This window comes from Rana temporaria, chromosome 9, assembly GCF_905171775.1.
Source record: "Rana temporaria chromosome 9, aRanTem1.1, whole genome shotgun sequence".
Lineage (NCBI taxonomy): Eukaryota > Metazoa > Chordata > Amphibia > Anura > Ranidae > Rana > Rana temporaria.
In genome coordinates this window covers 105,231,560-105,252,297 of record NC_053497.1, presented here as the reverse complement: position 1 = coordinate 105,252,297, position 20,738 = coordinate 105,231,560, and the positions used below count along the sequence as shown (strand labels likewise).

Here is a 20,738-nt window from a genome sequence, read left to right as displayed (position 1 = left end):
CAGAACGGCTGTACTTACTTCCCAGGGACCACAATGGATCCGTGCATCCCTGATAAAGACGACCCCCCCCCTTTCCCCTTCCAACTCCGGAGGCACCAGCAGAAGAGCAGAAAAGGAGGGACCAACAAGCCGCATAACTGGAGGACTTAATCCGAGGATTGGAACAGGTCACAGTGCAACTACCTTGAACATTGTCAAAGACTGGCCCCCAATTTGCTCCCCTGTTTCTGTCCAGACCACTTTCCAACTCCACATTGGCCCAAGTTGCAAAATATTTTTCTTTGTCACCAATTGTTACATGTCAGGTTCTCCTTATTATATATAAAAGAACATCAGAGTAGATTCACCTGCTGTCAAATTTTCCTTAGCCCATTCAATTTATATGGACTTTGCCATTCATGAGTCCGCTCATATTTATCTATTGGAACAAATCTTCAGAGTTAACCCTTTAGTATTTATGAACTCACATGTTTTTGTTTTTTTGTATGAACACTATTGTTGAAGGACACTTGAGTTTGTATGATAATTTTACATTTTCTAGGTGGGAGCGCAATTATTTTTTATATATATATATATATATATATATATATATATATATATATATATATATATATATATATATATATATATATATATATATATATATATATATATATATATATAAATATATATATGTTCTCCTTATTGCAATCCCAGGAAAATTACTAACCTCCATGTGAAAAGGGGCGGGAAGGTCAGCATGGCAATGTTGACCATAGAGCAGAAATGGTATAATGAGTGATCACGTAGGCTAGGGCCTACACGATAAAAGGAGGGATTGAAAGGCTGGAGTTCCCCCATAATATCAATGCATTAAAAGGCTAGAGTTCCCCCATAATATCAATGCATTATATGGCTTGCTAGAGTTCCGCCATAGTGATTAATGCTTGTATGAAGATGTATCCTTGAGCTTCTAGGATTAGTTACACAAAAGCTAAGATCCTTGCCATGTTATTATGTACTAGGCAAAGAACATAACATAGATAAGGTGCAGTAGAAACCAGATGTCTGTCGGGCACAAAGAAGATTGCTATATTTTACACACAGTGTATAATTGTGACGAATATTACTTGTATAACCTAATTACTTAAATATGATTGGCTGAGACAAGGGCGTTCCTTTGTTGTATGATTTAATTATGTACAAGTACGTAGAAGAAATAAAGCCTAGTTTTTTCACACCATATGTCCGTGTGGGTGGATTTGACTTGCCGTTGCATGAGAGAGTTCCATACATCCAGAATAGTCCTAAAAGCCCGGGTCTAGTTGAAACAGCAACCTTACAAATGGCATCAAAACAAGTTTTGCCAGTAAGCAGCTGTATTTCCCTCCTGCATCTGTCTGTCTACAACCATGCAGTTACTGTTGTCCTCTTCTGAACAGCTCTAAACACAGTCATAGAGTACAATTGTGTAAATGGTAGGTTATCTAATCTGGCTGGTGAAATGCTTTGTAACCACTAGCCTACTGAGGGAATTTTGTAATTTTTCACGTACATGTTAAATTCAGGATTTTTTGCTCGAAAATTACTTACACCTCACAAACGTTATATATTTTCTAAAAGCAAAGGCCCTGGAGAATAAAAACGGTGACTGTTGCAATTTTTTGTTTTACATGATCTTTGCCTAGCTGTTAATCAAATGCAATTTTTCAGGAAAAGAAATTGCGCTAAAAGTCATGTTGAAAAGATTTTACCACCATCAATTACAAAAAGAGGTACCAAAACGGACGTTTTTCCATTGCAAATTGTTCAATAAACTAAGCAGTCTTTATAAATTCGAGATGTCTACACTATTTCAGTCTGCTCTCCAACACCAAGCTCTATCTCCACACATGACAGAATTCTATTACCAGCAGCTGTCAAGCTGACAATTGTAACTGACAGAACTATACACTTATATTACCAGTTAACTGAAACAAAGCAATTATATTGGCTAGTTTAGGCTTCCACATTTTATGAAAAGAGGCTTTTCTCAGTGATGTCATCAAAGAAAAGGGGGTCTAGTTATGAGTCTGTTTAGGGCATAATAGACAGAGTGACTGCAGCAAATTCTTTTTTGTTTTGTTTTACAGAACAAGCCATGTAATAACAGCAGCACTCACTGGCAGGGACAGAAGGGATGTTATAGAGTCCAAACATCGCACTCTCAGCTCTGTAGCGGCATTTTTTGCATGGTGTCCAATCCGCTTAAAAACATTGTTAAACCTGGGTCCTGGAGGAAAGAAAAATTGGAAAAGGTTATTTACCGCAAAGGCGGACATTAAAAAGGTAAAATTACAGATGGCAAATGAGGCATTATCATAGGTTCTAAATTTGTCTGTGTTGTGTACGTGCAGATCTACACTATAATTTTGTGAATAACTCTCTGATCTTATAAGGCATCCCATTCCAAAACCTCAGGTATTTGGTGCTGCATCCCCCCTTTGTGATTATATGCACTTCATTTATCACAATAGTAATCAGTAGGGCTGAGATCAGGGCTCTGTTCAAGCCACTTGAGCACCCCCACACCCAGAGCCGATCCGCCCTATAGGCTCACTATGCAAGCCGCTTAGGGCCCCACAAAGCTGCGGAGGGCCCCCCAAATTACTATCCGCTCCGCCTGGTGAGAAGTCATTTTCGGCCCCTCACCCCGCTTCTCAACTCGCTGGCTGCATGGGAGAAGAGGTAGGAAGTCAGCCTCCCCCGTTTCTCACTTTAATGGTAAGATGTCATTTCCGACAGCAGAACACCCCCCCCCCCCCCCCCGCTGGAGCACATGGAATCTGAGAAGCTATGCATAATTACCAATCATCTTCTACTTAAAGGGGTTGTAAAGGTTTACATTAAAAAAAAACATACCATACTTACCTCCACTGTGCAGTTAGTTTTGCCCCAAGCCTCATCTTCTGAGGTCCCCCGGCAGCTGTCTTGGCTCCTCCCCGCATCAGCTAGCCCCCATGGAAAGCACTTTCCCAAGGGGGTTACCTTGCGGGCACGCTCCAGGGTCCTGTATACTGCGTCCATAGCCACCAACTACAGGACTCAGCCCCGCCCCCTGGCCCTCTCGTCATTGGAGTGGACTGACAGCAGCGCGAGCCAATGGCTGCACGGCTATCAATCTATCCAAGAGCCTAGAAAAGCCGAGAAGCCAGCGCGTTCACGACGCAGGACTTTTGAGGGCTCAGGTAAGTAAACGGGGGGTAGCTTTTAAAATAAAAACTGAATATGATTGCTTAGTGCACCCCTTTTACAAGGTAAACAGAAGGCAACTGTAGCTTCTTAAATATGGCTTTATCTACCAAAAGATTTGATTATGTTCTTTTTTTTGTCAGATACAGCTTTAAGGAGTTTGGCAAGTTTACAAAAGTAAAAAAAAATACAAATAAAAGTACCACCTCTTTTCTTATTAAAAGAAATACAAAAACTTTTGTGCACTCTTGCAGTAACAACACTCATTCAAACAATTTTGTATATACCTTCATAGCGTGCTGTTGACAGCACAGTTATACTGTGATAATGTTCACACAATGTGCAGTGGTACAGTCAAGAAACAAAAAAGATAAAAAAAGAAAAAGAAATAAAGGAAAATATAGAGAGACACACACACAAAGACCCCTTCGCATCTAAAGTCCATGGTCTAGAAGTATACCAGGGTTCAATATTAATTCCTATCATATCTGGAATTATTATACGGTTACAGTAAAGGCAAGTCTTTCAACACTTCTTTAGAAAGATTATAGGAAGTGCAAAAAGATGCTCAAACTATATACCCACAGAACAGAGGCACAAATGATCTGTAAAAATGTCTGCTGACAATTGTTTGGCTTACTAGCACATAGTGATGACTGAATACTGTTCAACTATTACAAGGTAAAACATATGAAGTGACATAAAAAAAACACTTTTGGGTAAACATTACTGCAATACAGTGCACAATTCCTAAATTAAGCTGTATTTCCCTTTAAATAAACAGAACACAGCCTGATAGTCAGGTCTTCAATTTATTTAGCGACAGATATGGCCACACACCAGTCTTCTGTAGAACTTGTTTCCCTTCCACGGTGGAACCCATAATTCCTAGTGTGTCCACAGCCACTCCGATCATAGTGGTCTCATGACCTTCTGCCATGTCAAAGACTTTCTGCAGGAATGCAGGGTAATGCTCACAGATCTGCTGTGGACTGTCCATAACAGCCAAATTCCCAAAGAATTTCACCAGGCCTGGAGAAAATAATGCAGAATTAGTGGCAAGTAGCAGCACCCTATATTGAAAATATACATTTCTAATAGAAGGTGTATGGGGTTAGAGACCTTAGATTGTAAGCTCTTTGAGGAAAGGGGCTGATGCGAATATACAGTTGTGCTCATAAGTTTACATACCCTGGCAGAATTTATGATTTCCTGGCCATTTTTCAGAGAATATGAATGATAACACAAAAAAACATTACTTTTACTCATGGTTAGTGTTTGGCTGAAGCCATTTATTATCAATCAACTGTGGTAAAACGTAAAACCATTCCTACTGTGAAATATGGAGGTGAATCGCTGATTTTTTGGGGAAAAGGCACAGGAAATTTGGTAAAAATGTATGGAAAGATGAATGTAGTATGTTATCAAAAAATACTGGAGGGAGGAACATTTGCATCCATCAGCCAGGAAGCTGTGCATGGGATTAAAACACAAGGCCAAGTCGACTTGTCATTGGCTACAGCAGAATAAAGTGAAGGTTCTGGAGTGGCCATCTCAGTCTCCTGACCTCACTATCATTGAACCAATCTGGGGAGATCTCAAACGTGCAGTTCATGCAAGACAGCCCAAGAATTTACAGGAACTGGAGGCTTTTTTGCCAAGAGGAATTGGCAGCTTTACCATCTGAGAAGATAAAGAGCCTCATCCACAAATACCAGAAAAGACTTTAAGCTGTCATTGATGTTAAAGGGGGCAATACACGGTATTAAGAACTGGGGTATGTAAACTTTTGATCAGGGTAGTTTCTGTTGCCATTATGATTTTAAAAGAGGAAACATAGTTTATTGATAATAAATAGCTTCAGCCTAACACTAACCATGAATGAAAGAAAAGATTTTGTGTTATCATTCATATTCTCTAAAAATGGCCAAGAAATCATACATTTTGCCAGGGTATGTAAACTTATGAGCACAACTGTATATGTAAAGGGGTCTGTTTTACCTGGCAACATACACATAATTCTGTTTAGCTGGTCTTGCGAGTCAAACCAACCTTACCATACTATGTGCATAGGGTAACATCACTATTCAATCCCCCAACTCTAGCCAGATCACTGAACTTTAAAATTAGTAATTCCCCAACTGATCCTCCGTGTGCAACCTGTCCCTAAACACCCTGTGCCTATAACTTGGTAGAAGAATTTTACAGTACAATAAAGAGAGGATGATAAATTCACTGTGCTTCCCATGCAATACGTGCAATATTTTAAAATACATTGTTTTGTTTTAAATAAAGCTTGTAACTGGGGACAGACATACAGGTGATATCATGCAAACGTTCATTTATTTAACTAATGCAACTTAAAAGGTAAAACTAATATATGAGATAGACTCATTACATGCAAAGCAGGATAGTTCAAGCCGTGATTTGTCATAATTGTGAGGATTATGGCTCACAGTTCATGAAAACCCCAAATCCACAATCTTAGAAAATTATAATATTGTGAAAAGATGCAATATTCTAGGCTCAAGGTGTCCCACACTAATCAGCTAATGAAGCCATAACACCTGCAAAGGGTTCCTGAGCCTTTAAATGGTCTCTCAGTCTGGTTCAGTAAGAATCACAATTATGGGAAAGACTACTGACCTGACAGTTGTGCAGAAAACCACCATAAGGAGGGAAAGCCTCAAAAGGTAATTGCAAAAGAAGTTGGATGTTCCCAAAGTGCTGTATCAAAGCACATTAATAGAAAGTTATGTGGAAAGGAAAAGTCTGGAAGAAAAAGGTGCACAAGCAGCAGGGATGACCACAGCCTGGAGAGGATTGTCAGGAAAAGACCATTCAAAAGTGTTGGAATTTCACAAGAAGTGGACTGAGGCTGGAGTCAGTACATCAAGAGCCACCACACACAGACGGATCCTGGACATGGGCTTCAAATGTCGTATTCCTCTTGTCAAGCCACTCCTGAACAACAAAACGTCAGAAGCGTCTTACCTGGGCTAAAGAAAAAACAGACCTGGTCTGTTGCTCAGTGGTCCAAAGTCCTCTTTTCTGATGAGAGCAAATGATGAGAATCTATGGGGCATTGCCAAGAGAAAGTTGAGAGACATGAGACCGAACAATGCAGAAGAGCTGAAGGCCGCTATTGAAGCATCCTGGTCTTCCATAACACCTCAGCAGTGCCACAGGCTGATAGCTGCCATGCCACACTGCATTGATGCAGTAATTGCTGCAAAAGGAGCCCAAACCAAGTACATATGCATGCTTATACTTTTCAGAGGTCTGATATTGTACAATCCTTGATTGCATGTAATATTCAAATTTTCTGAGATTGTGGATTTGGAGTTTTCATGAGCTGTAAGCCATAATCATCACAATTATGACAAATCACGGCTTAAACAATCTTGCTTGCATGTAATGAGTCTTATATATTAGTTTCAACCTTAAAGTTACATTAGTGAAATAAATTAACTTTTGCACGATATTCAAATTTTTCGAGTATCACCTGTATACTTATAAAACAATGAAAACATTTTTTATTTCCCCAATTAAATAATAAAAAAAAACCTTGGTAACGGATGGTATTTCTATGAGCCTTTCAGGACAGCACCTTGGAGAGAGTGCAGCTCCACCTCTTCACAGGAAATACCAGCGATTACATATCTAAAACACATAATACACCAGGAAGGGAAGTAGCTGCTGTCCTGAAAAGCTCATAGAAATACTGTCACCAGTAAGTCTAACTAAGATTTTCTCCCTTCGCCTTTCAGGACAGCACCTTGGAGATGATAACCGAGAACTTACTTCAGGGTGGGACCACAGCTTGTAAGACCTTCCTGCCAAAAGGACTGGTCTGAGGCTGACAGCAGGTCTAACCTGTAGTGCCTTATAAACATAGAAAAGCTGGACCATGTGGCTGCCTTGCAGATCTGTTCAGGTGATGCGCCAGCCCTCTCTGCTCATGAATCTGCCACTGCCCGTGTGGAATGGGGAATTATCCCCTCCGGAGGTTCTTTTTCCAAAGCCAGGTAGGCTTCTTTGATAGCCTGCTTTAGCCACCTTCCCAAAGTGCTCTTGAATGCTTTTTCCCCTTTGTGAGCTCCTTCGGATAGGACGAACAGGGAAGATGATTTCCTGAGGGTCTTTCATTACTTCCAGGTATTTTAGGTGTGAAATACTTCCTGTTCCGGTCTGGAGGGCGCTGGACAGAATGCGGGTAGGACCTCCTGTGTGTGGTGGGAAAAAGGCTCAGCAATTGAAAGGGCTTGAATTTTGCTATTCCTATGGGCTGATGTTACTGCCACCAGGAGGGTCACCTTTAATGTAAGAAACTTTAAACATGTATCTTTCAGAGGCTTGAAGGGTGCTTTTGTGAGACACCAAAGATAATCCCGCGTACACACGACCATTTTTAATGGTCTACAAAAAACAACGTTTTTTTCAACCCGATTATTGCCTACACACAATCGTGAAAAAAAATGCTCTAGCAAAGCGTGGTGACGTACAACACGTACAACGGCACTATAAAGGGGAAGTTCCATTCGGATGGCATCACCCTTGGGGCTGCTTTTGCTGATTTTGTGTTAGTAAAAGTTTGGTGAGAGACGATTCGCGCTTTTCAGTCTGTTACAGCGTGATGAATGTGCTATCTCCATTATGAACGCTAGTTTTACCAGAACGAGTGCTCCCGTCTCATAACTTGCTTCTGAGCATGCGCGTTATTTTCACATCGTTAAAGCCCACACTCAACCATTTTTACGACGTTAAAAACGACGCGAAAATTTTGAGCATGTTCTAAAATTTTTAATGCCCATTTTTTACGTCGCGAAAAAATGCTCTGGAGCCCACACACGATCGTTTTTAATGACATAAAAAAAATTGATTTTTCACATCGCGAAAAACAGCCGTGTACGCGGCATTAGTCCCATTTTGGGAATAACTTAAAGCGGAGAAACGCCTACTCCCGCGGGGAGAAGTAGATTGAAAAAATGGATTACAAGGTACGCACAGCATAAAAAAAAAAACTAATTGCGGACAGTACTTGTTACGAATATAAGGGAGTTGGTCAGATATACATGTTATTAGGGTGAACCTCCGCTTTAGGAGGTACAGGCCTAATCCTAGCCATAGCCTTAAAAAATCTAATTACCAACAACTCCGACAGCGCTGCCACCTACGTCTCGAGGTTGCTTGCTGCTAGGCCTTTCTCTCTCCATTCCCTCATGGAGAAATTCTAAAATTAAAACTATACTACTGAAATCAAAGTTCTTGCTGGAACACCAGGAGCTATAACACTTCCAGTGTTTAATATATTGGCCTGGTCACCTTTTTTCTACATGACAGAAGGGTGTTAATGAGTTTTTCTGACAGTCCCCTGCTTCTTAATAGGCCTTGCTCAGAAAGCAGGCTGTCAGGTTGAGGTATGCTGGATCTGGGTGATGGAGCCGACTTTGACTCAGAAGATCTTCTCTTGACAGGTAGTTTGCAGGGGGGGGGGGGGGTTTACTGACAGGTTCAACAGGGTTGAGAACCACTGTCTTTTTGGCCAATAGGGTAAAATTTGAATCAAGTCCGTGGATTCTACCTTGAACTTTGCTAGCACTCGCGGTATCAATTGGAACAGGGGGAGTGCATAGGAGGGGGGGGGTCCCATTTGTGGGCTAACGCATTAAACCCTAATGCCTGATCCTACCTTTGGAGTGAAAAGATGGCAGACGTTTTTGCGTTTGTCTGGTTTGCAAACAGATCCATCAGGGGAAGACCCAAACTCTTGGTGATCACCCAGAAGATCTCCTGATTTAATGACCATTCTGACTACCTTACTTTCTTTCTGCTGAAGAAGTCTGCTAGAACATTATGCATCCCCTTCAGGTGAATTGCAGATTGTGAAGCTAGGTTTGATTCTGCCTAAGACATGGTCTAGTGAGCTAGTTCCATAAGAGCTTGGCTTCCTGTGCCACCCTGTTTTATCAGATATAGGACTGCTGTCATGTTGTCTGACAGCACTTGCACATGCTGTTTTCTTATGGATCGCTGAAAAAACCCGAAGACTTAGGTGGATTACTTATAGCTTCATCCGCCTTTGACCATGCGCCTTGCGCAGTTTGTTCTCCGAGGTGGGCTCCGCACCTCCACGCGCTTGTATCTGTTGCCAATGCCTGGTCACCGCGAAGGTACAAGGGAGTCCCCCCTGAGAGGTTCCTCTGATCCATCCACCACCTTAGGGACCTTTTAGCTCTTGCACCTATCTTGATCCTTTTTTACAGTAACTCCTGATGCGACCACCTCTAGAGTATGTCCCACTGCAAATGACAAGCATGTAGCCTGGCCCACTGTACCACCGGAATTGCTGCTGTGAATAGCCCCCAGTACTAATACAAAAAATTCTTCTGCGCTCTGGTGTTTTTGTTATGGGGTAATGCAGTCCAATCGTGAGATAGAATCACAGGTCTTGCAGCCCTCCTCTGAACCATGGGTGTTCATAAACTAAGAGAAAAAAAACAAAAGAGGAAGGGCGCACCGACCTATGGCATTATTATATGAGATTTTTATTTCAATAAAAACAAGTAATTTATACTCACAAACGAGAGTTAAGATACAGCTTAATCAATTGATCAGACCAGTCATCTTGGTCCCTGCCAGCAAGATATGATGATACCGAGGATTCAATGGTACCCTTTAGCGGCTAACGTTTCTGGGGCGCACCCCTTTCCTCAGAGCCTAAGAGGTCTGTTGTGGCTCTCTCCAAAAGGCCCTCCAGTATATATGTGTGTATAGACACGCACCTGTGCATAATCAGCAAATCCCACCCCCAAATCAGTCCCTAGAGGGGAAGTTCGAATCAGCCTCCCTGCAGTGTATTAGCAAATGCTCAGCTGCGAAGACAACAGCCGCTGCACCCACCTCGAATGTGCACAGCATCTCCTCCAGCATCCCCCACTCCTGGACCACACGCTGTCTCAATCCGGAAGTGCGAGCGGCTCCTGCGTTCCATTCGTAGCACTTCCGGTTTGGCTGGAACGTCATTTCCACCCATATGCGCTCGCCCTGTACAGGCGGCGCAAGCTAGAACTGTGTGACCAGGAGAAAAAGAGGAGGGGAATGCGATCAAGATCAAGTGGAACCTAATTCGCAGACCCTCGGTGCATAGCTACACACACACACACACACACACACACACACACACACAGGCACAGGGCAACATAGCTACATATTGGTGTACCATATCACAAAGCTGAAGCTCCAGCCATAGCCATACCATATGCACACAGTGATTGGAACCTACGAGAAGGAACATCGTAGTATTGCCCGATACTGAATAGATACAAATAAAAATATATAATATAATAAATATAATGCATAGATAAAATATTGAATAACCCTTTCTAGAATATATATAAAAGAAATGAATACAAATTTTAAGTGCAAACCCCAGCACCTAAAATTCTAGATTTTTTTTAAATTACCAACATTTATATTCCAGAGACCTGTAATGTCTTCAGGTTGGTCTGAGCTGTGTGTATAGTGGGTTGATGGAGGAGCATGTAGTGTTGCCTGGAAGTATATAAGTTGCATCAACAGCTGCACTTAGGTACCCACTGGTAACCAAATTCCAGTGTTTGTAGCAATTTTATCCATTTATTATTCTAAGTCCTTGTTTGAAGAGAGGTATATCTATTTAACCCTACATGAGAATATGGGTGCTCCCTCTCTTTCCGGTTCCATCAATGAATTATAGTCGATTGGTCCTTTTGTTGAGATGTTGGATGTATATGAGTGCATCTGTTGATGTACCTGGTATTAGTACTATGAATCATTATACCAATTTCTTCGATCTAGAATCTAGAATTTTGAGTGCTGGGGTTTGCACTTAAAATTTGTATTAATTACTTTCTTGGACCCGACGGCCAACTCTCTCTTGCAGCAGGGGTGTCTGCTACGGACCCTCCGTTGGACTTTTGGTGCGGCCTGCAGCTGCGCAACTTTTTGCTTGGATGTCTGCGTAGCCGGGGCGTCTCTCGTCCTCTCACTGGATTGGAGCACATTTGCCACCGTGGCGAGCCGGTGCGGCACTCTCTCTCGCTTCTTTACTCCTCCCTGACCCAACCAGAGGCTGGATTCATTCCTCCTTTCCTTTCCAAATGGGAAGAGGAGCTTGGCACTACTTTCACTGACACTCAGTAGGAAAAAATTCTTCACTTTGCACAGAAGTCCTCTATTGCCACTAGGGTTCAGGAGACCTGTTACAAAATTATGACCCGATGGTATAGATTGCCCACTACTCTGCACCGTTTCTTCCCGCAGGTCTCCAGCTTATGTTGGCGCTGTGGCGAGGCGGAGGGGACAATGCTACATGTATTCTGGGACTGTCCCAAACTCTCCCCTTTCTGGCTCAAGGTGGCCCGCACAATCTAGCATTTGACCAGTGTTTCTCTGGGGGGGAACCCGGCGGCCTGTTTGCTCCACCTCTAGGAACGACCCATCAAGAAATATAAGGCCTCTCTTACCATTCAGCTTCTAAATGCTGCCAAGGCATGTATTCCCCTCTGTTGGAGTTCGGAGAATCCCCCGGCAAAGTCCCTATGGTTTGCAAAAATCAACTAACTTAGAAACATGGAGGATCTCACTGCCACCCTGCACAACAGGGAGGAGACCTTCAGGGAGACCTGGAGACCTTGGCAGCACTTTACTTATACAGACGCCCATCTTCAAATAGTGGCGCAGCCCGCTTGAGGTTCTTGGATGTAATCTGCTTCCCAGTCGGAGGGTGCTACTTTGTTTTTCACACTTGGTTCTCTACTTTTGCCTCTCCCAATGTCTTCTCCTTTCTTTCCCTTCCTCTCCCCTTGCCTTCACCCTTGATTACCCCTTACATCCCTATTTTCCGCTCTCCTTCCCCCCCCCCCCACACGATCCCTGCCCAGACATGGGTTAATTAGTCAGATGCTGAGAATATCATGGTGTGTATTACCATTCCATATGTTCCATGTCTGGGCCTACTTGGCCACTGGGTCGCTATGCTTCCCGAATGTTTACAAAACTGAAAATTGTTATCGTTGGCATGATGTTACGAACACTGCAGTTAGCTTTAGGTCGTGTAAATGCTGATCAGGATGCCTTTGCGGCTCTGCACTTTGTTTTTAATTTGGTTTTAAGTATTTGTTCATCCGATTTTCACTGTGCAGGGCTGAATTGTTCGCACTCTCTTTATTATCTTATTTTACGACCATGTTTGTGCATGTTTTTTGATCCTTAACATGTCTACTTGCTGTTTGTGGTGATTGTTACCTGTATTTGTCTTTTTTGCGATAATAAAAGGACTGAATTAAAAAAAAAAAAAAAAAAAAAATTGTATTAATTTCTTTTATATATATTCTAGAAAGGGTTATTCAATATTTTATCTATGCATTATATTATATATTTTTATTTGTATCTATTGAGTATCAGGCAATACTAGGATGTTCCTTTTCGTAGGTCCCACCTACTGTGTGCATATCGTATGGCTATGGCTGGATCTTCAGCTTTGTGATATGGTACACCAATATGTAGCTATGTTGCCCTGTGCCTGTGTGTGTGTGTGTGTGTGTGTGTGTAGCTATGCACCGAGGGTCTGCGAATTAGGTTCCACTTGATCGTATTCCCCTCCCATTTTTCTCCTGGTCACGCAGTTCTAGTTTGCGCCGCCTGTACAGGGCGAGCGCATATGGGCGGAAATGACAGTCCGGCCAAACCGGAAGTGCTACGAGTGGAACGCAGGAGCCGCTCGCACTTCTGGGTTGAGACAGCGTGCGGTCCAGGAGTGGGGGACGCTGGAGGAGACGATGTGTACATTCGAGGTGAGTGCGGCGGCTGTTGTCTTCACAGCTGAGCATTTGCTAATACACTGCAGGGAGGCTGATTCGAGCTTCCCCTCTAGGGACTGATTTGGGGGTGGGATTTGCTGATTATGCACAGGTGCGTGTCTATACACACATATATACTGGAGGGCCTTTTGGAGAGAGCCACAACAGACCTCTTAGGCTCTGAGGAAAGGGGTGCGCCCCAGAAACGTTAGCCGTTCCGTCGCTAAAGGGTACCATTGAATCCTCTGTATCATATCTTGATGGCAGGGACCAAGATGACTGGTCTGATCAATTGATTAAGCTGTATCTTAACTCTCGTTTGTGAGTATAAATTACTTGTTTTTATTAAAATAAAAATCTCATATGATAATGCACTAGGTCGTTGTTTTTTTTAGCCCCAGTACTGACATGGCCTTCCTCACGGAAACCTCACGTTTGAATTGAGCCAATTTTCTCAAGCTTTTCTCCCGGGAGAAAAACTTTCTGTTGAGTCTCATCTATCTTGTACCCTAGGAATCTCATTTTCTGAGCTGGGATAAGATTCAACTTCTGAAAATTTAAAAGCCAGCCTAAACTGTTTAGGTGTCTCTTTGTTTCTTGTAGGTCGATTGTCACCTTATCCTTGGCCTCCGCAAAAAGCAGTAGATCGTCCAGGTAGGGCACTATGGCGATCCCCTTTATCCTGAGCAGCTCCAAGGACTCTGCCATGACTTTTGTAAACACTCTGGGAGAGGAGGAAAAGCCGAAAGGCAGAGCCCTGAACTGACGACGTATCTCCCCTCCCAGGATGACTGCCAGTCGCAGAAACATTAAATTGATCGATGCCATGAAACAATTGGGGGTGAGTAGACTTTTCAACAAAAATAGTGTCCATCCAGAACCTCTTGTATCTTATGGACCGGTTCAGGATTTTCAGATATAAGATCAAGCGGAATTTTCCAGACGGTTTCGTGACCAAGAATATGTGGGAATAGAAACCCTCCCCTTCCTGCTCCCTTGGAACCTGAAAGATAACTCCCTGTTGCATTAGTTCCCTCAGAAGGGACATCATGGTGAGGGTTTTTTCTTGATCCATTGGGAGACCTGTTACATAAAAGCGATTTGGGGGAGTCCAAAACAACTCTAGATGGTAACCTTGCTTGATAATGTTCAACACAAATGGACTTGTCGTTGCTTTCTTCCACTCATGCAAGAAAGTCTGTAGCCTTCCGCCTACTGGAAGGTGATCGTCATTGCTTTTTTGCAACCTGCTCTGGAGGTCTAAAGAGCACCCCCCCTCTACCTCTCCCCCTCTGGGTTTCCAGGATCTCTTCAGACCCTGCTCTCTCTCTCTTTTTGGGGTTGCTAAAAAGGACAGACATTTTTCCTTGGCGGTATTACCTTTTTTTCTGCGGAAAGGCCTTCTTTTTGTCTGCCGTTCTATCCAAGGCAGTTTCCAGTTACAGTCCAAAAAGTAAATCTCCTGTAAAGGGGATCCCGCAAAGTTTCACCTTTGAAGCCGAGTCCCCTGACCAGGTCTTGAGCCATAGGGCAGGTCTGGCTGAATTGATAAGGGCGGAGGACCTCGCCGACATCCTAATGGACTCCTGCTGAAATGTCAGCCATGTACTTAACCGCCTTTAGGAGTGTAGGAAAGGACTCTAGCAAATCCTTTCTAGAGGTGTCTGCTACCAAATGCCCTTTAAAATGTTCTACCCAGCACTCAAGGTTTCTGGCTACCATAGTAGATGCCATTTCCGGCTTTAGATTGGACAAGGACGAGTCCCATGCCTTCCTCTAAAGGAAATCTTCTTTTTAGAAACCTGGAGAAAAACTGTCCCTTTTCTGGGTCTTTACACTTTTTCTTCACCATTTTGGTCAGTACTTTATGGACCGGGAACAACCTATGTTTAGACTCCTCCAGCTCCGGTACATCTTATCAAGCAATGATAATTGTGCTTTTTCCTCTTGCATGTCAAGAGTGGTATAAACCGCTTTTAGTAGGTCATCCACTTCCTCCAAAGTCAGTTTGTCACGGGAGGCCCTTATCTCCTCTTCTCCCTCCTCCTCATTCGAATCCAACGTTGAGAGGGGAATACTCTCTCTCTTCTCCTCTGACTCACTTTCCACCAATTTCAAAATAGAAGGCAGAAAATTGGAATGGGAGCTCTGGCCTTGGCCAGCCCCTTGTCCCTGCAAAAGGGAGAAAACTGTCCCCAATGTCTCTGCTAGTTCCTTCCTTATGGAAGAAAAGAGTTCATTACACTCTTGCATGGACTCTTCCTTCACCAGTCCTGCAATGCAAGACCTGCAGAGTGGCTTTGACCAGGAGTCCCTCAGTGGGTTTTTACAGGAGGGGCATTTCCTCTCAGAAGAAGTTCTTTCTGATTTGGCAGTGGCTTTAGCCTAAAAGACAAAAACGACAACCCCCCTATTTCAGGGTAAGGTCTGACCTTTGTCGCCGCCAAAAACCACCCTGAAGAAAAACAAAGAAGAAGAGAGCAAAACCTCCACCATTACAAGAACCAATAGAGCCCCCATTTTCTGCTGAGCTGTTAAGAAGACATACACTTTCAACATTCAACTGCAAGTATCTAGGAAAGCAACCAACAAAACACACCCAGAGTGTATGAAAAAGAGGCACCGCTGTACCTCTCCTGCCTGGGCCTGACTGGGATTCTGGGCGCCTGCATCCGCCATGCCCGCTGACAGCTCCGATTCCTCCATCACTGAGTGTAGCGGCAGCTGACACTTGTTCTTTAAATAATAATGATCCTTCTGGCGTCCTCGCACACGAGGGCTGGAAGGAAGTCCCAGCCAGAAGACCTGCCCCTTCCTCCTGCTTTCCAGCAACTACTTGCTTCTATGCCCCACCGGAAAGTCCTGCCCCCCCAAAACGACATTACCCGCTGTCCGAGACTCAGAGCCGAGATCCCTTGACTCTCCCTCAGCATGCACGCCTAAGCACACCGGCGGCCTCCGAGCGGGATCCTTCTGGCAGATCACTCCCTTGAGCCGGCGGAGGAAGAGGACACTGAAGCAACCACCCTCCAGTGCGGGGAGGGGGGGCGCTGGGCTGGTCAAAATGAAAAACAACCTGAAGGTACTGCCCAACCCTATCCCCTGGAGAAAGCGCAGACCCTCTTTTTCCCCCAACAGCGCTTCCACCATGGCAGAGGAAACACTAAAACTGATGGCATGGTGGAAGTAGCTGCATTTAAAGGGCTGTTATCACAGCAGTGTTTCCTGTGAAGAGGTGTAGCTGCACACTCTTCAAGGCACTGTCCTGAAAGGCGGAGAGAGAAATATACATTTCTAATAGCAGGTGTATGGAGTTAGAGACCGTAGATTGTAAGCTCTTTGAGAAAAGGGGCTGATGCAAATTTACAATATATATATATATATATATATATATATAAAGCTTGTAACTGGGGACAGACATATACTGGCAAGAACAATGAAAAATCTTTTTTTCTTCACAATAAAAATAATTTTCTTAAAAAAAAAAAAATACAATAAAAAAGTTATATATTTATTTTGGGTAAAGAAAGGCAGAAGGTTTTTTTTATCTTAATGCATTCTATGCATTAGAATAAAAAACCTTCTGAGTGCAGCAGCCCCCCTAATATTTACCTGAGGTCCATCTAGATCCAGCGATGTTCACGAGTGCCTCAGCCATCCGGGACTCTCTGTACTGATTGACCGAGACACAGCAGTGGCCCCATTGGCTTTCCTGCTGCTCTCAATCAAAATAAGTTAGTCAATGAGGTGAGAGACGGGGCAGACCAAACCACGGCTCTGTGTTTGAATGGACACACAGAGCAGTGGCTCGGCTCGGGTGCCCCCTAGCAAGCTGCTTACTGTGGGGGCAGTCAACAGATGGGAGGGGCCAGGAGCTCCGGGACCCGAGAAGAGGAGGATCCAGGCTGCTTTGTGCAAAACTACTGCACAGACCAGGTAAATATAACATGTGTATTATTTTTAAAGGAACAAAAATGTACTTTAGTATCACTATAACTGTTAAAAAAGATGTTTACCTGGCAAATAAAACCCAGAAAATGGGTCAGAATCGGCCCCCAGGATCATGTTGGACATTCTGTCGATGATTCCTTGCTGTGCCAAGTACTGGCGTCCATGATGTGTGACAGCTAGAGCTGTGATCATCTCTGTGCAAGTCACTCTGCAGAATGCCCAGGAAAAAAATATATTCTATATTGTCAACCTGATACGGATACACTGATAACCTGTATACTTCATGCATTACCGTCCCCAAATGTAATAAAATATAAAAGCCAAAAACATACTCAAAAGCATGAGAAGGTACAAGAGTATCAAAACAACTCCAGTTTAGGATGATGCCATAATAGCTGCGGTTGGAAGACTGAAAAGTTTCGGGAGACATGCCCCTTCCTCAGAGCTAACCCAACCAGAAACAATTCACAATTTATATGCTCATATATTCCAAAGAACCTCCCCTTCAATAGCATGCCATCCTGTGCTTTTCACAGTTGTTTTTGGAGTTTGAGGAAGGCAGCATTGCTTTGAGTAAGTATTATGTGTACACCACTGGATGTAGGACAGTTGAAGTGCCATTACATTCTTTTGTAAAAGCTTTATACTGACTGATCAGAACAGTAAGTAGTTAAATCTGTCCAGCTTTTAATGTGAAACAAAGTGTTACAGATACATTGAGGGGAAAAAAGTAATTGATCCCCTGCTGATTTTGTATGTTTGCCCACTAACCAAGAAATGATCAGTCTATAATTTTAATGGTAGGTTTATTTTAACAGTGAGATACAGAATAACAACAAAAATATCCAGAAAAACGCATTTAAAAAAGTTATAAATTGATTTGCATTTTAATGAGTGAAATAATTGATCCCCTATGAGGCTGGGTTCACACTACTACACTACTTTCATCCTACTTTGCTCTGCTACATCGGTCCTACATTTATCCTACATTGGTCCTACATCCATCCTACTTTCATGAACAGGATACTACTTTGGTCCGACTTCAATGATATTCAATGGGCCTGAAGTAGGATCAATGTAGGACCAAAAGTAGTACAGGGAGCATTTTCAAAGTCGGACCGACTTGTGTAGGACACTACAAGACGCTCTCATAGGGAAACATTGAACACAGAGCAAAGTAGGATGAAAGTAGTGTAGTAGTGTGAACCCAGCCTCAATCAGCAAGATTTCTGGCTCCCCAGGTGTCTTCTATAGAGGTAATGAGCTGAGCTAAGATAGTGCTCCCAACCGCAGCTTGTTACTTGTATAAAAAAGACACCTGTCCACAGAGGCAATCAGATTCCAACCATGGCCAAGACCAAAGAGCTGTCCAAGGATGTCAGGGACAATATTGTAGACCTACACAAGGCTGGAATGGGCTACAAGACCATTGCCAAGAAGCTTGGTGAGAGGGTGACAACAGTTGTTTTGATTGTTTGCAAATGGAAAAAACATAAAATAACTGTCAAATCTCCCGCGGTCTGGGGCTCCATGCAATATCTCACCTTGTGGAGTTACACTGATCTTGAGAACGGTGAAAAATCAGCCCAGAAATAAACTGAAGAACTTTGTCAATGATCTCAAGGCAGCTGGGACCATAGTCACCAAGAAAACAATTGGTAACACACAACGCTGTGAAGGACTGAAATGTACAGGCCCGTCTGAAGTTTGTTAATGAACATCTGAATGATTTAAAGGAGAACTGGGTGAAAGTGTTGTGGGTCAGATGAGACAAAAATCAAGCTCTTTGGCATCAACTCAACCCGCTGTGTTTGGAGGAGAGGGAATGCTGCCTATGACCCCAAGAACACCAAGAACATCAAACATGGAGGTGGAAACATTATGTGCTTTGGGGGCGTTTTTTTTCTGCTAAGGGGACAGGACAACTTCACTGCATCAAAGGGACAATGGACAGGGCCATGTACTGTCAAATCTTGGGTGAGAACCTCCTTCCCTGAGACATGGCATGACAATGGGTCATGGATGGAAATTCCAGCATGACAATGACCCAAAAAACACGGCCAAGGCAGCAAAGGAGTGGCTCAATAAGAAGCACATTAGGGTCCTGGAGTGGCCTAGCCAGTCTCCAGACCTTAATCTCATAGAAAATATGTGGAGGGAGCTGATGTACGAGTTAACAAACGTCAAGTTCCAAACCTTATCAACTTGAATTGGATCTACAAAGAGGAGAGGGACAAATTCCCTCCTGAGATGTGTGCAAACCTGGTGGCCAACTACAAGAAACACCTGACCTCTGTGATTGCCAACAATGGTTTTGCCACCAAGTACTAAGTTGTGTTTTACAATGGGGTCAAATACTTGTTTCACTCATTAAAATGCAAATTAATTTATAACTTTTTTAAATGCGTTTTTTTGGATATTTTTGTTGTTATTCTCACTGTTTAAATAAACCTACCATTAAAATTATAGACTGATAATTTCTTTGTCAGTGGGCAAACGTACAAAATTAGCAGGGGTTCAAATACTTTTTTCCTCAATGTATCTGTTACCTTTGTGGGGAGGATTCTGAGATCTGTTCCTGGATTTGTCAGGGATGAGCTTCTAAGGGTGCAGAGTAATGGGTAAAGCACATGCTTGAAAGTTCAAGCCTACAGCGTGGCTCAACCACAGCTTTTCTTCCTGGTAGAGCACATGCTTGAAAGTTCAAGCCTACAGCGTGGCTCAACCACAGCTTTTCTACCTAGTAGAGCACATGCTTGAAAGTTCAAGCCTACAGTGTGGCTCAACCACAGCTTTTCTTCATCTTATCAGTAAAATAGAGATACCATCTACATTCTCTGGAATTGAGCATGATTGGTATAAGCTACCATACTCCTTTTATTCAACTTGTTACAATTTCCAATGGATATTTACTCTGCATAACCCAAAGGATACCCAAAAACTGAAATAGCAGATCCGAGAAAGCTTGAAATAGATAAACACGTTAAAACTAGAATTTTGCTGCACTTTAACGGTTGCACAGAATTATCTGTACATAGTGACACAGCTCGGTCACCTCCCCCAGTCAGTCCCCTCCCCCCACAGTAAGAATCACTCACAGGGAATACATTTAACCCCTTCCTCGCCCCCTAGTGTTAACCCCTTCCCTGCCAGTCACATTTTTACAGTAATCAGTGCATATTTATAGCACTGTTCGCTGTATAAATGTGAATGGTCCCAAAATAGTGTCAAAGGTGTCCGATATGTCCGCCGCAATATCGCAGGCCTGACAAAAATCGCAGATCCCCTCCAATACTAGTAAAAAAAAAAAAAATCTATCCCCTATTTTGTAGGCGACATAACTTTTGCGCAAACCAATCAATATACGCTTATTCCGAATTTTTTTTTTTTTACCAAAAATATGTAGAAGAATATGTATCAGCCTAAACTGAGAAAACATTATTTATTTATTTTTTAATTGGGATATTATTATAACAAAAAGTTAAAAAATATTGTGTTTTTTTGTTTATAGCGCAAAAAATAAAAACTGCATAAGTGATCAAATACCACCAAAAAAAGCTCTATTTGTTGGAAAAAAATTATAAAAATATAATTTGGGTACATCGTTGAATGACCGTGCAATTGTCATTCAAAATACGTCAGCGCTGAAAGCTGAAAATTGGTCTGGGCAGGAAGGGGGGTTTAAGTGGCCAGTAAGGAAGTGGTTAATCAATATTGTTTTTGTTTATTTTTTGC

The 20,738-nt window shown here is 42.8% G+C and overlaps 1 protein-coding gene across 1 annotated transcript in view; it reads right to left on the bottom strand.

Annotated features, from left to right (window-relative positions):
- The window catches only part of PSMD5 (proteasome 26S subunit, non-ATPase 5), a 43,019-nt gene that overhangs the window by 6,982 nt on the left and 15,299 nt on the right, over nucleotides 1–20,738 (bottom strand). The window contains exons 6-8 of the mRNA XM_040324057.1: nucleotides 17,069–17,211; nucleotides 4,051–4,242; nucleotides 2,142–2,251 (exon numbers count right to left, since the gene is read on the bottom strand). Of these exons, the coding sequence (XP_040179991.1) occupies nucleotides 2,142–2,251; nucleotides 4,051–4,242; nucleotides 17,069–17,211 (445 nt within the window). The remainder of the gene's footprint in view (nucleotides 1–2,141; nucleotides 2,252–4,050; nucleotides 4,243–17,068; nucleotides 17,212–20,738) is intronic.